The sequence below is a fragment of the Colletotrichum lupini genome, chromosome 7 (assembly GCF_023278565.1).
Source record: "Colletotrichum lupini chromosome 7, complete sequence".
In the NCBI taxonomy this organism is placed as follows: domain Eukaryota; kingdom Fungi; phylum Ascomycota; class Sordariomycetes; order Glomerellales; family Glomerellaceae; genus Colletotrichum; species Colletotrichum lupini.
This window is the reverse complement of record NC_064680.1, coordinates 2,408,722-2,426,108: the sequence shown is the minus strand read 5'-3', so window position 1 is coordinate 2,426,108 and position 17,387 is coordinate 2,408,722. Positions and strand designations below refer to the sequence as shown.

Here is a 17,387-nt window from a genome sequence, read left to right as displayed (position 1 = left end):
TCCGTCATGTCTCAAAGGTCGTATCTCTCGTGTCATTACACCCCCCCAAGGTCGCCCCCAGAGTGATGTTGTGTTGTGGGTATATGGTTTTTATGGTATCTGTAATTTGCTCAGGTCGAGTCCTCGGAAGCTTGGGCCTCGGCGGCCTTCTTGGCCTTTTGTCTCTCTTCCTCTTCGGGGGTGAGGGTCTTGAGCTGAAGGGCGTGGATGCCACCCTCGCGAGCCATCTCCTCGCGCAGGAGGGCGTAGACCATGCGGTGGCGGGCGGACTGCATCTTGGACTTGAAAGACTCGGAGGTAATAACAAGTCTGCGTGACGACTGTTAGTCAAAAGAGGTCTCGTACTGAGGAATAGCAGAGTCTGAATTGCCGTACCTGAAGTGTGTTTCCTTGGAGGTGCTACCAGCCATGGCCTTGTGGTGGCTATGGAGGTGGGAGTCGTTGTAGATTTCGAGGGTGGTGGGGGAGAAGGCGGCGGTCACCTGGTGTGGTTCGGTTAGCAACGTTGGCTCACGGACAAGAAGACTGTCTCAAGGGCAGGATATCGTACCTTGGACCGAATAGCGTCCTCAACGGGGTTGGTGGAAGCCATGGTTCCGTGGGGTCTGGCAGCGCCCGAGAAGCCGAGGGCGTATCTTCGCAACATTGGTGTGTGTAGGTGTGTAGTTCCTCCGGTCAAGCTACTCCCAATCCTGCTGACAATGGGGCGGAATGTGTTCATGGGGAGTAGAAGGGGAGGAGGAAAGAAGAGAAGAGGGAAGGAGGTTTTCAAGTAAAAATAAGTAGGATGCGACGGTCTGCGGCGTGCGGCAGCGTGCGTCGACCGAGAAGCGGTAAGGAGGTATAGAAACTGGACAAGGGAGAATAAGAAAGCTGCCCTTGCGCTGGTGTGTAGTGTACGGATACCGGTGTGCGGTGTGGGTTGTGGTTTGCTGTGATTTGCTAGCCCAACAGCTTTTTTCGGTTTAGGTAGAGAGCGACGAGAGCGGGAAGCAGAGGAATGGAGCCGCTGCGCTGCTGCGTGTGCAAAAGGTACGGTGTGCAAAAAGTGTGACCCTGGAACTTGGGACTGGGAGCCGAAGCATGGATGATGGGAGATGGGGGTGGCGCTGGTGGGTTTGACGCTTGACAGAGGAAGCGAAGCAGAGGAGGGGAGAGACGGAGAGAGAGAGAGGAACGACGAGAAGGAGGATGAGTGGATGATGGAGAAGGACAATGGAGGCAGACCCCGGCCCAGGTAAGGTACGTCGTGGAAAAAAAAAGAAGGTAGAGAAGATTCGGTGTATCGGTGAGAAAAGAGCGGACATGCGGGATGGGCTTGGCAGGCAACATGGCACATGCGTCCCGGCCAATCAGCAGACCGGGGGCCTTGCCTCTGTCCTTCCGGTTGGTAACCGGAGGACCCGCACCGGGGAGGCACTTCCAAACTTCCTTCCAGCACCACTGCACCACAGCACCACTGCACCAGACAGCGGTGCGATGAGACGGCCGGCATGTCCCATGGAAGTTCCTTCTCATCCCACTGTGCAGTATCTGTACATTCTTTTTTTTTTCCCCTTTCCTTTTGATTTTGGTCTGCGGTACTCCGTAGTCCATGTGTTAAGGTAGGCAAACCTTGCTTACCCTACGGACGCCTCCTTCCTCGTATTTTCAGCACTTTCCTCCGCGGACACGCGCACAATGCTACAAGCAAGTAAGATGAAGAGGGAAAGGAAAAAAAGGAAAGAAAAAAAGTGTCAGCCGTTGCCACTCATCTTCCCGGTTGGGTTGTATTTTTGGCCTCTCATGTCTTGGAGACATGACTGACTTCCAAGTTCCTCGCAGATTTTCCCCGCCGACCTCGTGTCAGTGTGTGAGGTGGTCGACCGAGTTAGCTTTGCTTTTGCAGTAAGTGCGTGTCAGTGACTCTGTCTCTCTCTCTCTCTCTCTGTTATGCCCACCGCCCTTTTTTTGTTTTTCGCTTCCCAGAACCACCCACGCTGCATACTCCGTACACCTAGCTTACCAGACCCCGGGAGGCTTTACCGTCCCATGTTTCTGAGTGGTCCGAAGACGCTAACGCGCGTTGAGATTGGGTGGACCAACAAGAACACCTAGAACAACTGGGGAACGACGGAACACAGAGCAAGCAACAACAGCACATGGGCACCCGACACACCTCCAGCCAGGTCCTTGGATGACTCCTCAGCCCTCGTGCCCTGCCTGTTGGCTCCATTCTGCTCACCGCGTGTTTCCTGAACGATGCCACAGACGCCTTTTGCGGCTTGCCATCCGTATCCATACCCGACCCCCAAAATTCCAACCCCCAACCCTCGTCACCACGCATCACAAAAGGCCAGAGGCGGTCCCTCTTCTTACTCGATAAGTACGGATAGACTTGGAGTGATGGAGCCTTGAGCCACGCAGCAAGTGGCAGGGCACCCATTCATCATTGGGCACCTGATCATCTAGATCTCTCGGTTCCAGAATACCAGCTGTTCGCTCACAATGCCGCCAATGCATGCGGGCGGGGAAACCAAGAGGACTCTTTGGGGAGAGCTTCCAGGCACCTTGCATGCATATCGAAGGTAGTGACGTGTGGTACGGTAACATTGTCGGTCGGCAGCGGGCAGAGATGCAGCAGACTCACCACCCTCACCACCACCACCAGTGACCACAACCAGTGACCACAACCACAACAGCCTAGCGAGGGAGCAAAAAAGTCGAGAGGACCGCAAGTATCTTTACCTTGGCACGCTTGAATACCTGTCATTGCTGTCAAGCTCGGAGGTTTACCCACACGCTATACAATGGAGGGACGGATAGGTAGGCAGATGTAGGTGCCGCTTGGGAAACGTCGGCCGCTTCGAACGGTTCCCCCACCGCTAGACATCCTAGGGCCAGGAACGGATACATTGGACGTGAATCGACGCATCACGGCATCTAAATACCAATAGCCTGATCCCAAGGCGCTGGGCCGTGAAAGCGCACCAACAACCCACGGTGCCACAGTCCGATATCCACGCAGGCGCACACACCATCTGACGGGTTTCCTCTCCGTGTATCTGGTCTTCACACCTTCAACTCCGGAGCTCCATAAAAGAGTCAAGCCTCAACTGGAGAGAAGGGAGCTGCTAGGATGTCCGGGCAAGCCACACTCAACCACCCAAGTTTTCCGTCCGGTCTTCGGCAGATCCTGCCGGCGGTCCTGCAGGGAGAAGTCCGATCCGGGACCTGACAGAAGCCAAAAAAATATTACCAGCTCATACCACACACACACGCACTCACGCACCCAACCTGCAATCCCACGCCAACAGCTGCCGCGACCAGATCCGAGGGTAACCATTCGCAACTCCCGGGGTCCGTTCCCCCCTTCCCCCCAATACCCACTCCGTCACAGCGCCGTGTTCCCGATCCTCCTTTAATCATAACGCAATTGATAACGACGCATATCTATTCCCCTCCTCCCCCCACCCCCATGTTGGCCTCCGGTTTGCGGAATGTAGCTCGACGGCCCGGCTGCTGCTGCTGCTGCCGAATATCCCCTTTCTCAGCCTTCGCCGCCGCCGCCGTCGCCGGTACTACAGCTACCGCAAGCTTCAACCTCTCCCGTCCCGTATCCCGATCCTTTGTTGCCGCGCGCGCATCGCAATCCGCAAGAATGGCTTCAACAACGACATCCCTCCCAAGGATCCCTCTCTTCGAGGCCATTTCCCGGCATGATCCCGAGTCCACGGCTGTAATTCACTCCTTATCCGGCCGCCGCTTCAAGTACGGAGAGCTCCTGGGTGACGTGCGCCGCACGCGGAACAAGCTCTTAGACTCAGCGGGCAAGTCAGATCTTAATGGCGAGCGCATCGCATTCTTGGTAGAGAACAGTTACGACTATGTAGGTAAGCCATGTCGCATACCCCTTACACAACAGCTCTTAGACTCCTTTGGCTGTGGCCCAAACAACGCGCCTCAATTCTCACACTTGCTTGATTTCTAGTGACCCTCCTCGCTGCCTTTGCCGCGCGGTCAATCGCCGTACCTCTTTCTCCAGCCTTCCCCGCCGCCGAGCTCCAGTATATTCTAAACCAGAGCGAAGCGTCGCTGCTCGTGTCTTCGGCCAAGTTCGCCGCAAAAGCAAAGGAGGTTCTTGCTACAGAGCTCCTCTCAAGCCCGACGCAAGTCGAACTACAGAAGCACCTCGGTGGCAGCGTGCATGAGCAAGTTGAACTAGATGATTCCGATGCCGACGGCGCAGGCATGATGCTGTACACTTCAGGCACCACCAACCGACCAGTTCGTTGCCCCCTTTCTGAACTTAAGTGGCAGCTCCGAGCATGATCGCTGATTCTCTACATTAGAAAGGTGTCCTTCTCCCCCAATCCGTCCTCACGGCGCAATCCAAATCCCTAATCGAAGCATGGAACTACACCCCCGCGGACCACCTCCTCCATGTCCTCCCCCTACACCACATCCACGGCACGGTCAACGCTGTCCTCACGCCGCTCCTGTCAGGCTCCACGATCGAGTTCATGTTCCCCTTCAACGCCGACGCAGTCTGGAAGCGCCTCGCCGCGCCCTACATTACCTCCAACGGTACAAACGGTACCAACGGTACCAACGGGGTCAACGGGACCAACAGCACAAACGGGACACACAAGAACATCGCAAAGGAGAAGATTACCTTCTTCACCGTCGTGCCAACAGTCTACTCTCGCCTCCTCGCAACCCACAAACTCCTCCCTCTCGACCCTGCGGAGCCCACACGAGAAGCCGTCTCCCCGCGCAACATGCGCCTCGCCATCTCCGGCTCCGCCGCTCTCCCGACGCCCATCAAGGAGGCCTGGAAGACTCTGTCCAAGGGCAACGTCCTCCTCGAACGTTATGGCATGACGGAGGTCGGCATGGCCCTCTCCTGCGGTCTCGATTTCGCCGACCGCGTCGACGGCAGCGTCGGCTGGCCCTTGCCCGGCGTCGAAGCCCGCCTCGTCGACATGGACACCGGCTCCGTCATCCCTCCCGGCGAAGACGTCGACCCCAAATCGGGCCGCGAGCGCTCCGGCGAGATCCAGCTCCGAGGTCCCACAGTCTTCAAAGAGTACTGGCGCAACCCCGAGGCGACGGCCAAGGAGTTCGTCGAAGGCGAGGACGGCAAGGGGAAATGGTTCAAGACGGGCGACGTCGCCGTCCGGAGACCGGTCCCGAACGCGGGGCTCAACGCCGCGCAGGCGTCCTGGGCCAAGGGCGACATGTACTTTATCCAGGGCCGCAAGAGCGCCGACATCATCAAGACGGGCGGCGAAAAGGTCAGCGCCCTCGAGGTCGAGCGCGAGCTGCTCTCCCTCCCCGAGGTGGCCGAGGCCGCCGTCGTCTCCGTCCCCTCGGGGAAGTGGGGCTCCAAGGTCGGCGCCGTTGTCATCCTCAACACGGACGTCGTCCCACACTGGTCCCCGATGGCCATGCGGAGGGCCCTCCGGGATCGGCTCGTCAACTACAAGATTCCCCAGGTGCTCAAGGTCGTCGACCACATCCCGCGCAACGCCATGGGCAAGATCAACAAGAAGCAACTAGTCCAGGCCGTCTTTGAGGACCAGTTTAGCGGTGATGAATTGTAAGAATAAGTAGCTACTGGTGCGCGGATACTGCTCCACTCACCTCACAATGTGAGATACACATATGCTTGTTTGACTAGGACATGGAGGAATGTGGCATAGAATTTAGACAAAATAATACCTTGTTGAGCATTTGACCCTCACTGCGCAACCTTTACGAAGTAAGATTGTAGTGATGAGATAGAACTCAATAGGCAATATTTCGTTATGAAGGAGAAGCATAATTAACAACCTTCATTTCATAAGGGTGCGTGCACCAGGGCATTCTGGCCTAAACCTAGGTATCTATTCCGGATATTTCGCATCCGCCTATGTACTATCGATCATGGCCGTCTAGAAGTTCCATAAAACCCATTGATCTCTTTTTTCGTTCTCAGCAAACGCCTTCGTCGAGCTCCAAGGACTGTCATAAGGGAGAACTTTTTCCGCCCCAGAGATGCGTTATCATCGATGCATAGCGTAGCATTGCCCCGTAGTCCCCCCCACTGGCATCGGGCAAAAAATAAAAAAAAGAAGTCGGCTGAGAAAGTGCAACGAGAAGTGATATCGTGCAGACGGAAGTCGGCCTTCTCGATAGGTAGTGGAGCCCATCGGTTCCAATAAAATGCGTTAGTGAGCATGTGGTGCAAGCTTGTGTAATTCGTTTCTGTGGTTCTTTTCAGAGGCTGTGTCCGTCGCTTTAGACAGTGTGCTTGGCCTTTGCACGGCTGCTTCCGCTGTGTGCGCTGTCCGTGTGGCCGGAGAACTCGACAACCTCGTTGGCGGGGAGGTTCAGGATGTCCTTGAAGCGCTTGCCAATGTTCAGGAGGATGTCACGGCCCTTATCCTGCGAACGTCCCTTGCCACCAGCCACGTCTCCGTCACCACGGCCAGGAATGCTCTTGCCAATGGTACGGGTCCAGACACCAATACGGAAGAAAGCCTTGCGGACGTTGACGACAACACCCATGACCTCTCCGTCGTCTTCAGCCTCGAGGGTCTCGCCAATAGCGGCCAACATGACGTGAAGCCAGAGATCGTCGATGGGGATGCTGCGCTTCTCCTTGAACTGGTAGGACCACTTGCCGCCGTGCTTGTTCTGAGCATCCTCCCACTCGGGGCGGACGCCGGCCTTGAAGAGATGGTAGTCGGACTTGAGGGCAAGCTCGGAGACAGGGGCGATGTTGTTCTGGTCAGTAGTTAGCGAGCGATAAGAGGGGCCGCGGGGAAGGAAGGTGCACGTACATAGACACCCCAAAACTCCTCGACTGAGTTGAAGGTGATGACCTCCTTCAGAAGGTCATTCCAGTTGTCGCCCTACTCCACGTTAATATCTGGCCACGTGCCGTTCCCAATCGGGATAGACGAACCTTTCCGCTGGGTGGCTTGGTGAACCAGAGAGTCCACTTGTTCTGCAGAGGGTGCTTGACGTTGAAGTTCTCCTTGTCGTGGAAAACGGTAACGGGCTTCTCCGAGTCGTTCTCCTTGGTCTCGCTCTTCTCACCACCCTCGGGGGAGATGGGAATGGTGGAGAGGTCGACCTGCTGGTCGGGGTTCGTGGGTGTTTGCACAGAAGTCGCCATCGTGAATGGATTTGTTGTGGTGTTTTCGGGCTGATTACGGATCGGACCGATGAGGGGTAGAATAGGTCGTCAGAGGCGCTGGGAAGCAATCTCTGGAGGAAAAGGCGAGTTAGGCTATCTCGGAGGTTGAAGAAGCCAAAGGGAAAAGAGGTCGCTGGTCGCGGTTGTAAGGTGGAAGAGTTGGAAAGTGGGAGGGTTCCGCACGAGAGTGGCTGAAGGTGGTGGTGACGACGGTTGCTCGCTTCACTATTGGGAAAGTACTGGAGGGCGATTGCTTCCTTCCAGGTATTCGGATGTGGGGGAGATTCCGACGTTGCGCCAGGCAAGTCAGCAAGGATCGGAAAGGGCGGATTAGAGGAAAGATTAGAACGGGCGGTGACGTTCTGTTTTTTTCGTGGGGAGACGACGAGGTCGAGAAATGGGAAGTTGCGATGGGTTTTGCACTTTGCGAGGGATTGCGCGCAGCAAACAGAAGTCTGAGTCTGCGAGCGAGAGCCTTTCCAGTCGCAAAAAAATGCCCAAGCGGGCTTGGCCAACGGGAGGGGAGCAAGGCGTCGTAAAAGTGGGGTATATCAAGGTGTACCTCAGTACCTTCTTGGTGGGCGAGGCCTAGGTTTTTTTTTATTTTTTGCGCAGGGCACCTCACAATTACGACCTAGCACAACTGCCACACCAAGCACGTAAGGCAGATGCCCACCCACTCAGTGAGGTGCGGTCCCGGGGTGCTAGTTAGGGCGAAGGAAAGCCCCCGACATGAGTGGGATTCTAGGTGAGCCCGGGGCCCGTTGCTCAAGGTGAGAGCGGAGGCGAGGTGAGCCTAGCCTGATGGGTACGGTCCCATTACCTCAGGTTATTCAAGAAGCGAAGGAGACGAAAAATCCAGGGCAAGGTCAGTCTGGTCCCATTCAATACCAGGTTTGCGGAAGCTTAAGCAGCCCAGTGGATGTCAATTGCTCCAATAGTAGCACTTGTCAGCCTACACACCTTGTAACTCCGTGTCGGGTTGTGAGGCTTGTTGAATGTCTGTCTTCAACGCCATGCAATCCGTTTCGCCAGTGTTGAGTTGCCTTCCCTCCCTCCTGTCTTTTCAAGACTAGCGGTCTAATAGAAGTATTGAACTGTTCATGTTGACTTTTAGCTTACGTTGCCTGTCATTGCTCAAGGCTGATAAGTCAGATAACTTTTCTTTCCTGCCTTCAGATTCGACCACGTCCAACAGCTCAGACGAAGCTTCCGACTCCTAGGGTTGTGCTTGCTACTTTTCTGCTCCTGTCATCCGGATTGTTCCCTTTATTTCCTGTTTCTATATCTCACCCATCTACCAGCTGTTTGCAGCCTTTCGCAGTCGTGACGGTCCTCTCCATACTCGGCCTGAACCGAGCGCCGCCTCCTGACCCCTTCTCCTTGCCCCTTCCTACGCCAAAAGACACACCCTTGTTTCGACATCACGCTTTTATCTGGCCTCGAAGCACTGCCATCATATTTTTGGCTTCAACCTGCGGGGGACCTTTCCAGAAGCTTTCCCTAAATCCTTCCGTTGCCAATCACATTCAATGACTTGAAATGTTATCATTTATGAAGCTCCCATCCCGCTCAGCTCAGGTGACCTGCGAATTAGGTGGCCTGAGCAAAATTCCTTCATCTTGAGTCAAGCAACACGCAAGCTAGGCAATCTTTCCCGTCATCCCCTACCACCCTCTTCTGCAATCGAAAACTCAGGCGAGTCGAGCTCGGCTTGAAGCGGTGATGGCTCTAGGGTTCGTTTCGGCCAGGTCGGTCTCTTGTTTCAGTCATTGGACACTCTGCCCCACATGCGTCGAGGCTCTATTGACGTCGTCTCAATGAATAGAGGGACGGTCATTTTAGGAGAGCTGCATTGTGCTCCTGGACTTGAATGAAAGAAACAAGACACTTGCTCTACTTACTCTCATACTTTCCCATTACACCGTCGGCCAAGAGCTAGGAGGGGAACGCAGGGTGGAAGACGGATACGTTATCTTTGTTCAGCTACGTAGCTGCTAGGCGGCTGTATGCATCGCCTGTATCTCGTTGGGAAGTTCTATAATAGGTCCACGACACCAGGTGCCAACCTGTTGGAGACAAACAACAATGACATCGATGATAATGGTCGAGTGTTCTTTGTCCCGCGTCATCCCTTGGACTCTCACAAGGACAGCGACCGGGAGTATGGAGCACAGCGGCCCGTTTAGAATGCAGAGCATGCTCGTATGATAACGCAGTTGAGCAAGCAGCGTGATACTCATAAAACCGAGGCGGCGCTGCGTGAGACGCGGTCGCGATGTACAGATAGCTGATTACCAAGAGCGACATCGTTTCTTGAGCAAGCTATCCTAAATTGACGGTTTTTGACCATCTAGAATTTCGTCGACCGATCCATAGACACCCATCAAACCTCTCGAGCATTACACTACGTTTGAATCGATCCTCAAAGCACTCCAGATGACACCAACGTACCCAGGTTCACATGGCCCGAATTGTAGCGAGGCTTGCAGTCCGACGGCGCAACAGAACAGGAAGAACACGCAAGCAAATCCATCAGCAACCAGAGCATTTGCGTCCAAAGACCTCAAAGAATTGAAAGGATTTTGCCCCGAACGACTCGTCCTGCAATGGGGCCTTCCACGTTCTTCGCTCACAGACGACTTCTTTACGCGTCACTATGCCGCCATCATATCAAATATCAATCTCCACGCCAAGCAGATTTTCGAAGTTGGCGATGTTCCGCCTCCAGGGCCCGTATGGTCCGTGGTAACTGGCGACCAGAGTTCGGAATTGGAACGTACTATCGAGAAAGTTGCCCGGCCAGATCCGCGAGACAAGAGCCCTTGGGATGATCTGATTGCCTGCGACTACAAACGGATACTAGTCATGAGGGCCTTCTTCTTGAAGCTTTTCGAGGAACAGATATTTTCACTTCAGCTATTTGGCGCAGACAACCAGCAGCGACTTTCACTGCTCCATCAGGACAAGCAGTTCATGAAGCACGAAGGTTGGTTCCCCCCCTCCCCTCCACCCTCATCCACGCAACCCCGAACAAGACACAGCAACTAACTGTCTACTAGGTTTCAGACGATCGGAGTTGAGAGAAAAAACGGTGGGTATGCTACTAGAAGAGAATCATGGCCTGCCACCTCTGTTTTGGAAGCAAGTCGACTATTATACTATGAAGACCTTCTTGCTCATAAGGCCAATCCTGACCTGGGTGAGAATGACCTGGCCTGAGAACGGCCCGAACCCTTCTATCCGGTCAATTTTTCAGATGATTCACCACGACGTGGCTTACGCGGCTTGGCTTTCCGTCAACATTCGTCTGTCTCCCGAGGTTCTTCACTTTGAATGGCGCGAGCCCGACGAACTCTATGTGCCGGGTGACTTTGAGATCGCCGATCCAGGAGTGCTGCCAAGACCATCCAACGCCTTATTGAGCCCGACGTCTACTGGGTTTATCGTTTCGACAAGTCGATTCAGAGAGCCGCCGATAGAGCCACCGTTGTCGAGAGTGCTGATTTCCTTTGTCCCCGTCGTTCAGAGAGTCTCGCTCGTCGAGGGTGCCAATGGAGAAGAGCCCATTGGTAGCCAGAGGAGAAGGTTGTTGGAGTCTCGGACGGCCTACTATACCCTCTGGCGCCACACGGATGAGGTTGATTCATCGCCGCGCTCGCTTGTCGACCACGCATGTGAGATGAGGCGACCTAGACCGACATACTTCTCTGCGATCATCCGTCCATTGTTCTGGCAGCTTCTGATGTACATTTTGCTCATTCAACTCCTGAGATACGTCTATCAACTGCGGGATGAGTACAACAGGCGAGACCATGAGGGTGAGGCGGAATCTGCATACGATCCGTCGTCCGGTCGTGCTGGGACCTATGAGGGTGTTTAGGAATCTGGTTTTACCAGGTAGCTTTAACTGGGCCTGGAGTGGTGAATTTTCGGCGTTAACGGCGTGGCTTGTACGTGAGGATCAGGCGGACTCTTGTTTGAGTTGACAGCTGAGCGAGCAACACAATGTGAAACTCCTTTCCAAATATCACTCAAGGGGGCAGACAGACATGTGAGCTGGTGTTGTTAATTTAGGGCAGCGCCGAGGAGGTTTGATGAAGAGGATCACTGCAAACTTGTAATGACCAGCTCTCTTAATGACCATGAACAAGAAAGATTAAAGATGGTCTCAGGGACACTCTAGTCGCCTCACTCAGCCAGCACTTCATCCAAGAAACAAAAAATGGACGTCCAGACTGGCTATGAGGCAGAATTGGCAAAAGAAATGCGTCGAGGGGGAATCGAACCCCCGGCTCCCCGACGCTGCTTGATGGCAACGGAGAATTTTACCACTAAACCATCGACGCAGATGATCAGATATCCGGAAATCGAAGCCGGACGAGCTGGTTGGAAATCTGGCTGCGAGAAGGTGACTATATCCTGAGAGATAGAGATGGCCATTGTGTGTGGGGAGCGAGGGTTCGTGCATGAGGGTTTCTGTGGGCTCGCGAGTTGCGGTTCCCGGGGCGACTAACAGTTGCAAGCGGCGGCGGCTCCACCCGTCTCTGGGACTCCAAAGGCGTCGAAAAATTGTCCGACGAGGACAGATTGCCGCGGTTAGAGTAATTTGCGCAAGAGAGATGCCTAGATTCAATCTCGGCCGACATGTTCGGGATATTGTCGGGTTGTTTCTCTGCGTGAAAGACGTCGGCCGTTCGTCTGAATGGGCAAGCGAGAGCCAATCGTTTGGCAGGCATTGGCAAGTTGGGAAGGACCCCTCCAGGAACTCTCTGAGGGGCAACGAAATACACGTGCAGGGGGACCTGAGTTGGGGACGGTATCACGGCCCAAAAAGAGGGATACGTTTTTTTCTGGCTGGGCAACTGACCGACTTCGGGGAGCCCGACATATCTGCATGAAGGTCCCTCTTTGACCGAGCAGTTGCGGAGACTGAGAACAGTTGAGTAGGTAACCACAACCACGGCAACTTGAGACTGATTTGCCGCTGGAAGGAAGGGGTCTCCCGTGGGATTGCCACAGAAAGCCGGGAGTCCACTGGTAGGCATCTGGGTTGCTTGTCCAAGTCGAGTCAGGCGGTGAGAAAAGCAATGTCATGGATGATGGACCAAGTACTTTCAAAAGCTGCTAAGCGCCGGTACCTGCACGAGGGAGGACGAGGAGTAGTAAGGTAAGCCCAACAAGGCATGTGGACGAGAGAGACGAGGGGGGAAGTTGCAGGTTGTTGAAAGTTAGGATGGGTAAGTATTTCAGTATCAATGACGACGTTCTTTGTCCGGGTTAGCAAACTATTACTTGAAGCCAAAGAAGACAATGTCAACAGCTTTTGTTGCTTTTGCAAAGTACCGAAATACAGCCAGACACCATCAAGAGGCTCTCAAACAGTCTCCCGAGTCGGGTGCAGAGCAGGTGGTTGCAACCAGCAGTTAACTCGACTTCGGCTAGGTACCTTGCTCAACTCACAGTGACAGAAGAGAGTGGCAGTAAGCGAGAAAATGGCGGGCCGGGGTGCGATAAGATAAGAGACAGCCCACCAGCAAGGGCCACAGCGGGATGAAATGGCAAAAAAATTGCTTCGCCGCCCTCGAATCTCTCGAATTTTTGTGGCATGGCCCGCGCGCTAGTAGCATGGTCTCAGCGCTGGAGGGGGTAGTCGAGGGTGGTCGTGGGTGGTTGGTGGGGCTAGGGGGACCCAGAAAAAAAAGTCGAAATTGATTTTTTTTTTTCGGCCTTCACAAAAATCCTGTGTTGAGCGACTGGAGCGAGAGAAATTCTTCTTGAAAGGACCCCACGTCGCCCGCCCGCCCTCCTTCACATATCTTTCTCCTCCGCGCAAACCTCCCAAACTTCAATCCTCCCCCTCCCCCATTCACACAGGCCGTTTTTTTGTCTTTGTGCATATCAAATCTCTCAAAATGGCGGACGAGGTCTACGATGGTGCCATTGGCATTGACTTGGGTGAGTTTTATTTTCCTGTTGCTGATGGACGATGCTTTTTTGAGAGGGGCGTTATTTTGTGGCGATGTCGGTCGCCGCTCAACTTTGAGGGGTTCCGTCACTTCAGGCATCACGAACAATGTCACTTCCGCCAACGCTGCAAAATATCGTCAAACATCAATCAACTATCACGGAAGGAGAGACTCGAGGAGGAGTTTTACAACCATCGAAAGAACGTGTCAGGCTGACCGAGTCCTCTCATCACAGGAACTACCTACTCTTGCGTTGCCACGTACGAGGGTACCAATGTCGAAATCATTGCCAACGAGCAGGGTTCGTTCACCACGCCCTCTTTCGTTTCCTTCACCGACAAGGAGCGTCTGATCGGTGAGGCCGCCAAGAACCAGGCTGCCATGAACCCCGTCAACACTGTCTTCGATGTCAAGTGAGTAGCCTCGCCGTTTTCTCCGTCTGCTGTTGCTCTAGATTCCTACTTTGGCCGGGGTGGGTGAGAATTTTCCCCGCCCAAGGAGGGGTAATCCGGAGCAATGGCAGAGAGCAGGGAAAAAATTTAGACAACTACAAATCGCTGACCAGCATTCTCTCACAGGCGTCTCATCGGTCGCCGCTTCGATGACCCCACCGTCAAGAAGGACATCGAGTCCTGGCCCTTCAAGGTCGTCGACGAGGGTGGCAACCCCAAGGTCCAGGTCGAGTACCTCAACGAGACCAAGACCTTCTCCGCCCAGGAGGTTTCCTCCATGGTCCTCCTCAAGGTGCGTTTTGCTCTCTGGTGATGAGACCGGAAATGAAAAGCCGGCGTCACACAACTTCTGAAAATACGCAGTTTGCTAACCCCCTCAACAGATGAAGGAGATTGCCGAGGTCAAGCTTGGCAAGAAGGTCGAGAAGGCCGTCATCACCGTCCCTGCCTACTTCAACGACAACCAGCGTCAGGCCACCAAGGACGCCGGTGCCATCGCCGGTCTTAACGTTCTCCGTATCATCAACGAGCCCACCGCTGCCGCCATTGCCTACGGTCTTGGTGCCGGAAAGTCTGGCAAGGAGCGCAACGTCCTCATCTACGACTTGGGTGGTGGTACTTTCGATGTCTCCCTCCTTAACATCCAGGGCGGTGTCTTCACCGTCAAGGCCACCGCTGGTGACACCCACTTGGGTGGTCAGGACTTCGATACCAACCTTCTTGACCACTGCAAGAAGGACTTCCAGCGCAAGACCAAGAAGGACCTCTCTGGCGACCCCCGTGCCCTCCGTCGTCTCCGCACTGCTTGCGAGCGTGCCAAGCGTACCCTTTCCAGCGGTGCCCAGACCACCATTGAGATCGACTCTCTCTTCGATGGCGAGGACTACACCACCCAGATCACCCGTGCTCGTTTCGAGGACCTGAACGCCAAGGCTTTCAACGGTACCCTCGAGCCCGTTGCCCAGGTTCTCAAGGATGCCTCCATGGAGAAGTCCGGCGTTGACGAGATCGTCCTCGTTGGTGGCTCCACCCGTATCCCCCGCATTCAGAAGCTTCTGTCCGAGTTCTTCGACGGCAAGAAGCTCGAGAAGAGCATCAACCCCGATGAGGCCGTCGCCTACGGTGCCGCCGTCCAGGCCGGTATCCTCTCCGGAAAGGCCACCTCCGCCGAGACCGCCGACCTTCTCCTGCTCGACGTCTGCCCCCTGTCCCTCGGTGTCGCCATGGAGGGTAACATCTTCGCTCCCGTCGTCACTCGTGGGCAAAATGTTCCATGCCTCAAAAAACGGTTGGCCATCCATTTTCTTATCCAGTTTTCTGACTTGCTCGATTTTTCTCGATTTTTTCTTGGTGTTTTCGCCCATTCGCGACTATCGTGGTGATGGGCGCTCTGCTGGCGATGATACCTTCCTCATCCGTGGCAGTGCCTTCCCTCATGCGTTAATTGCATGGCAGGAGGAGAGCACTTCTTCTTTCCGCGTTCTATTGACACGCTGTCAAGACCAAAAAGCTAACATCCCCATTACAGAACCTTCACCACTGTTGCCGACAACCAGCAGACCGTTCAGTTCCCCGTCTACCAGGGTGAGCGTGTCAACTGCGAGGACAACACCTCCCTGGGTGAATTCACTCTTGCTCCCATTCCTCCCATGAGAGCCGGTGAGGCCGTCCTCGAGGTCGTCTTCGAGGTCGATGTGAACGGTATCCTCAAGGTCACCGCCACCGAGAAGACCTCCGGCCGCAGCGCCAACATCACCATCTCCAACTCTGTTGGCAAGCTCTCTTCCTCCGAGATTGAGAACATGATCAACGGTACGTTCTTGTCGACAACCACTGCATGATGCACATATTAATTCCTCCCTAGACGCCGAGAAGTTCAAGACCAACGATGAGGCTTTCAGCAAGCGCTTCGAGGCCAAGCAGCAGCTTGAGTCCTACATTGGCCGTGTTGAGGAGATCATCTCCGACCCTACGCTGTCCCTCAAGCTCAAGCGTGGCCAGAAGGACAAGATCGAGCAGCAGGTCTCCGAGGCCATGGCTGCCCTCGAGATCACCGACAGCGGTGCCGACGAGCTCAAGAAGCAGGAGCTCGCTCTCAAGCGTCTCGTGACCAAGGCTATGTCCTCCCGATAAATGCTTCAAAACATGTGAGAAAGATCTCTAGTGTTTTGTTCGCGCGGAGGATGTTTACGGCTTTGATGAGGCCGCTTCAATGCGGTGTATCTGGTTCAACTTTCTTGCGTTTGGGTGGCCGAGCAGATTACGGCCAGGCAGGATGCGAATAATTTGGGTCAGGTGATATCAAAAGGCACTTAAAAGTTCCTCCTTTCTTCCCGCCGCCTTCCTCCCCATATACCTCCACAACCCCTTCACACACACACGACACGACACTGGCATGACTCTCGGGCGAGTATGAATGCCTACCAGGTGCCGTCTTCTACGGCTTTCATAGAACTGTAGAAAGGATCACGGCGACATGAAATGAAATTACGTCTTACTTCAATTTGGTCCGACACCATGAATGATGCAACGACGTGTTGCGACGTGACATGATTGTTGCCAACCAATTTGCGTCTGAGATTTACTAGTCGAGACATTCTCATCGCCATTCCCTTTAGTATCCTCGTCATCACTGTTGTCCTCAATGGTGTTCCCAATGGTTTCCTCATTGGCGTTCTCATTGACGTTATTACCAACTTCCAACATCGCCGATGGTTTATTCATTAGTGAACATTCAGCAAGATGAGGACACTCGTCCGAGATGCCTTCTAAGGTAAGGTAGTGTCAAAGAACGGCCCTTGATTACGGTAGTGGATGACGGAGGGATATCAAGGCAGTAGCACGCGGTGATACATGTATATCGGCGATGAACCGGCATGTTTTCTAGTCCTTCTTTCCGTGGTGGTTCTTGTACGGCCACTCTTTATATTAGCAGGTGTTGATTAGGTCGAAGCACGTCGATAGGCGTCCGTGAAGCAAACCAGCGGCCAGTGTAGTCCGTTGTGCACGTTATAGAAAGTTAGAGGCTTCAGTGTGGTCTCGTCTAACGCGGGGTCGGTTCTCTATACTTGGCGATTGAGGAAAGCGCTCTGGCGATTGGGCCTGATGACGGACAAGCTGGTAATAAGGGGTCCGGGAAGCTTCATATTGAGGTTGAATGTTTTAGCCCTGGACTTTCATCAGAGACGATTGCCTGGTGCATCGGATTGCTCAGGGAAATCATGTTGTTTGACCTGTCCGTTTTGATATCGTCTCCCGCTTGTGGGTGTTAGGTTTGCCTGGACTGCGTTCCCTTCAGGAGATGCGCTGTGAATGCATTCGTTTCTGGTGAGAAGCCGCGAAGCAAGGTCCATACAGAGCAGCCCCAGTGCCTTTCCGTCGGCCTTTCCATCAAAGGATATATCCCCAGAACTATGATCAATTCAAATTTTGCCTTGCAAATTCGCTGACCCCGGGCGACGAATCATGTTATACGCCTAGACGGATACTCTTCATCACCAAATCCGCCACAAATACCTTCAAGTACGACCAAGAATGAATGTGGGCCGGGCAGGACATCTCCCTTCTCTGGGATGGACATGCCGGTTTTCGAGCGTCCCGCAAGTCAAGCCATACACGCGCAGACAAGATTCAAAGATGCCCAAATGTGGCGGATCAGAAATCGCGTTCGGGCATTGGTAGCGGATGCAGGACTTGCTTACCGATTGGTTAAGACTAATGGAGGGAAGTGGTGGTGTGTAGGTAGACAAGTTGTCGACGTGGGCAGCGAACTGCTCGTCAACAATGACGAGGAGCTTGAAA

General features: G+C 54.1%; 6 protein-coding genes and 1 non-coding gene across 7 annotated transcripts; 3 read left to right on the top strand and 4 right to left on the bottom strand.

Annotated features, from left to right (window-relative positions):
• Positions 1 to 110: 110 nt before the first annotated feature.
• CLUP02_13755 (BolA-like protein) lies at positions 111 to 646 on the bottom strand (the record flags this gene model as incomplete). Its single annotated transcript, XM_049292692.1, has 3 exons — positions 111 to 309; positions 376 to 482; positions 551 to 646. The coding sequence occupies 3 exons, from the start codon at positions 644 to 646 to the stop codon at positions 111 to 113; spliced, it is 402 nt and encodes a 133-aa protein (XP_049149838.1).
• Positions 647 to 2,487: 1,841 nt separating this feature from the next.
• CLUP02_13754 (AMP-binding enzyme) lies at positions 2,488 to 5,684 on the top strand (the record flags this gene model as incomplete). Its single annotated transcript, XM_049292691.1, has 8 exons — positions 2,488 to 2,567; positions 2,664 to 2,769; positions 2,937 to 3,083; positions 3,151 to 3,199; positions 3,297 to 3,872; positions 3,971 to 4,266; positions 4,332 to 5,581; positions 5,639 to 5,684. The coding sequence occupies 8 exons, from the start codon at positions 2,488 to 2,490 to the stop codon at positions 5,682 to 5,684; spliced, it is 2,550 nt and encodes an 849-aa protein (XP_049149837.1).
• Positions 5,685 to 6,261: 577 nt separating this feature from the next.
• Positions 6,262 to 7,144, bottom strand: CLUP02_13753 (eukaryotic initiation factor 4E; the record flags this gene model as incomplete). Its single annotated transcript, XM_049292690.1, has 3 exons — positions 6,262 to 6,750; positions 6,807 to 6,878; positions 6,932 to 7,144. The coding sequence occupies 3 exons, from the start codon at positions 7,142 to 7,144 to the stop codon at positions 6,262 to 6,264; spliced, it is 774 nt and encodes a 257-aa protein (XP_049149836.1).
• Positions 7,145 to 9,151: 2,007 nt separating this feature from the next.
• On the bottom strand, positions 9,152 to 9,475 carry CLUP02_13752 (uncharacterized protein; the record flags this gene model as incomplete). Its single annotated transcript, XM_049292689.1, has 1 exon — positions 9,152 to 9,475. The coding sequence occupies one exon, from the start codon at positions 9,473 to 9,475 to the stop codon at positions 9,152 to 9,154; it is 324 nt and encodes a 107-aa protein (XP_049149835.1).
• Positions 9,476 to 9,604: 129 nt separating this feature from the next.
• On the top strand, positions 9,605 to 11,048 carry CLUP02_13751 (uncharacterized protein; the record flags this gene model as incomplete). Its single annotated transcript, XM_049292688.1, has 2 exons — positions 9,605 to 10,154; positions 10,228 to 11,048. 2 exons carry the CDS (start codon positions 9,605 to 9,607, stop codon positions 11,046 to 11,048), a joined length of 1,371 nt encoding a protein of 456 aa, XP_049149834.1.
• Positions 11,049 to 11,433: 385 nt separating this feature from the next.
• On the bottom strand, positions 11,434 to 11,514 carry CLUP02_tRNA250. Its single transcript has one exon. It is a non-coding gene; the product is annotated as a tRNA-Gly (tRNA).
• A 1,566-nt stretch (positions 11,515 to 13,080) lies between these two features.
• Positions 13,081 to 15,719, top strand: CLUP02_13750 (hsp70-like protein; the record flags this gene model as incomplete). Its single annotated transcript, XM_049292687.1, has 5 exons — positions 13,081 to 13,123; positions 13,700 to 13,878; positions 13,970 to 14,874; positions 15,115 to 15,398; positions 15,451 to 15,719. The coding sequence occupies 5 exons, from the start codon at positions 13,081 to 13,083 to the stop codon at positions 15,717 to 15,719; spliced, it is 1,680 nt and encodes a 559-aa protein (XP_049149833.1).
• Positions 15,720 to 17,387: the final 1,668 nt, after the last annotated feature.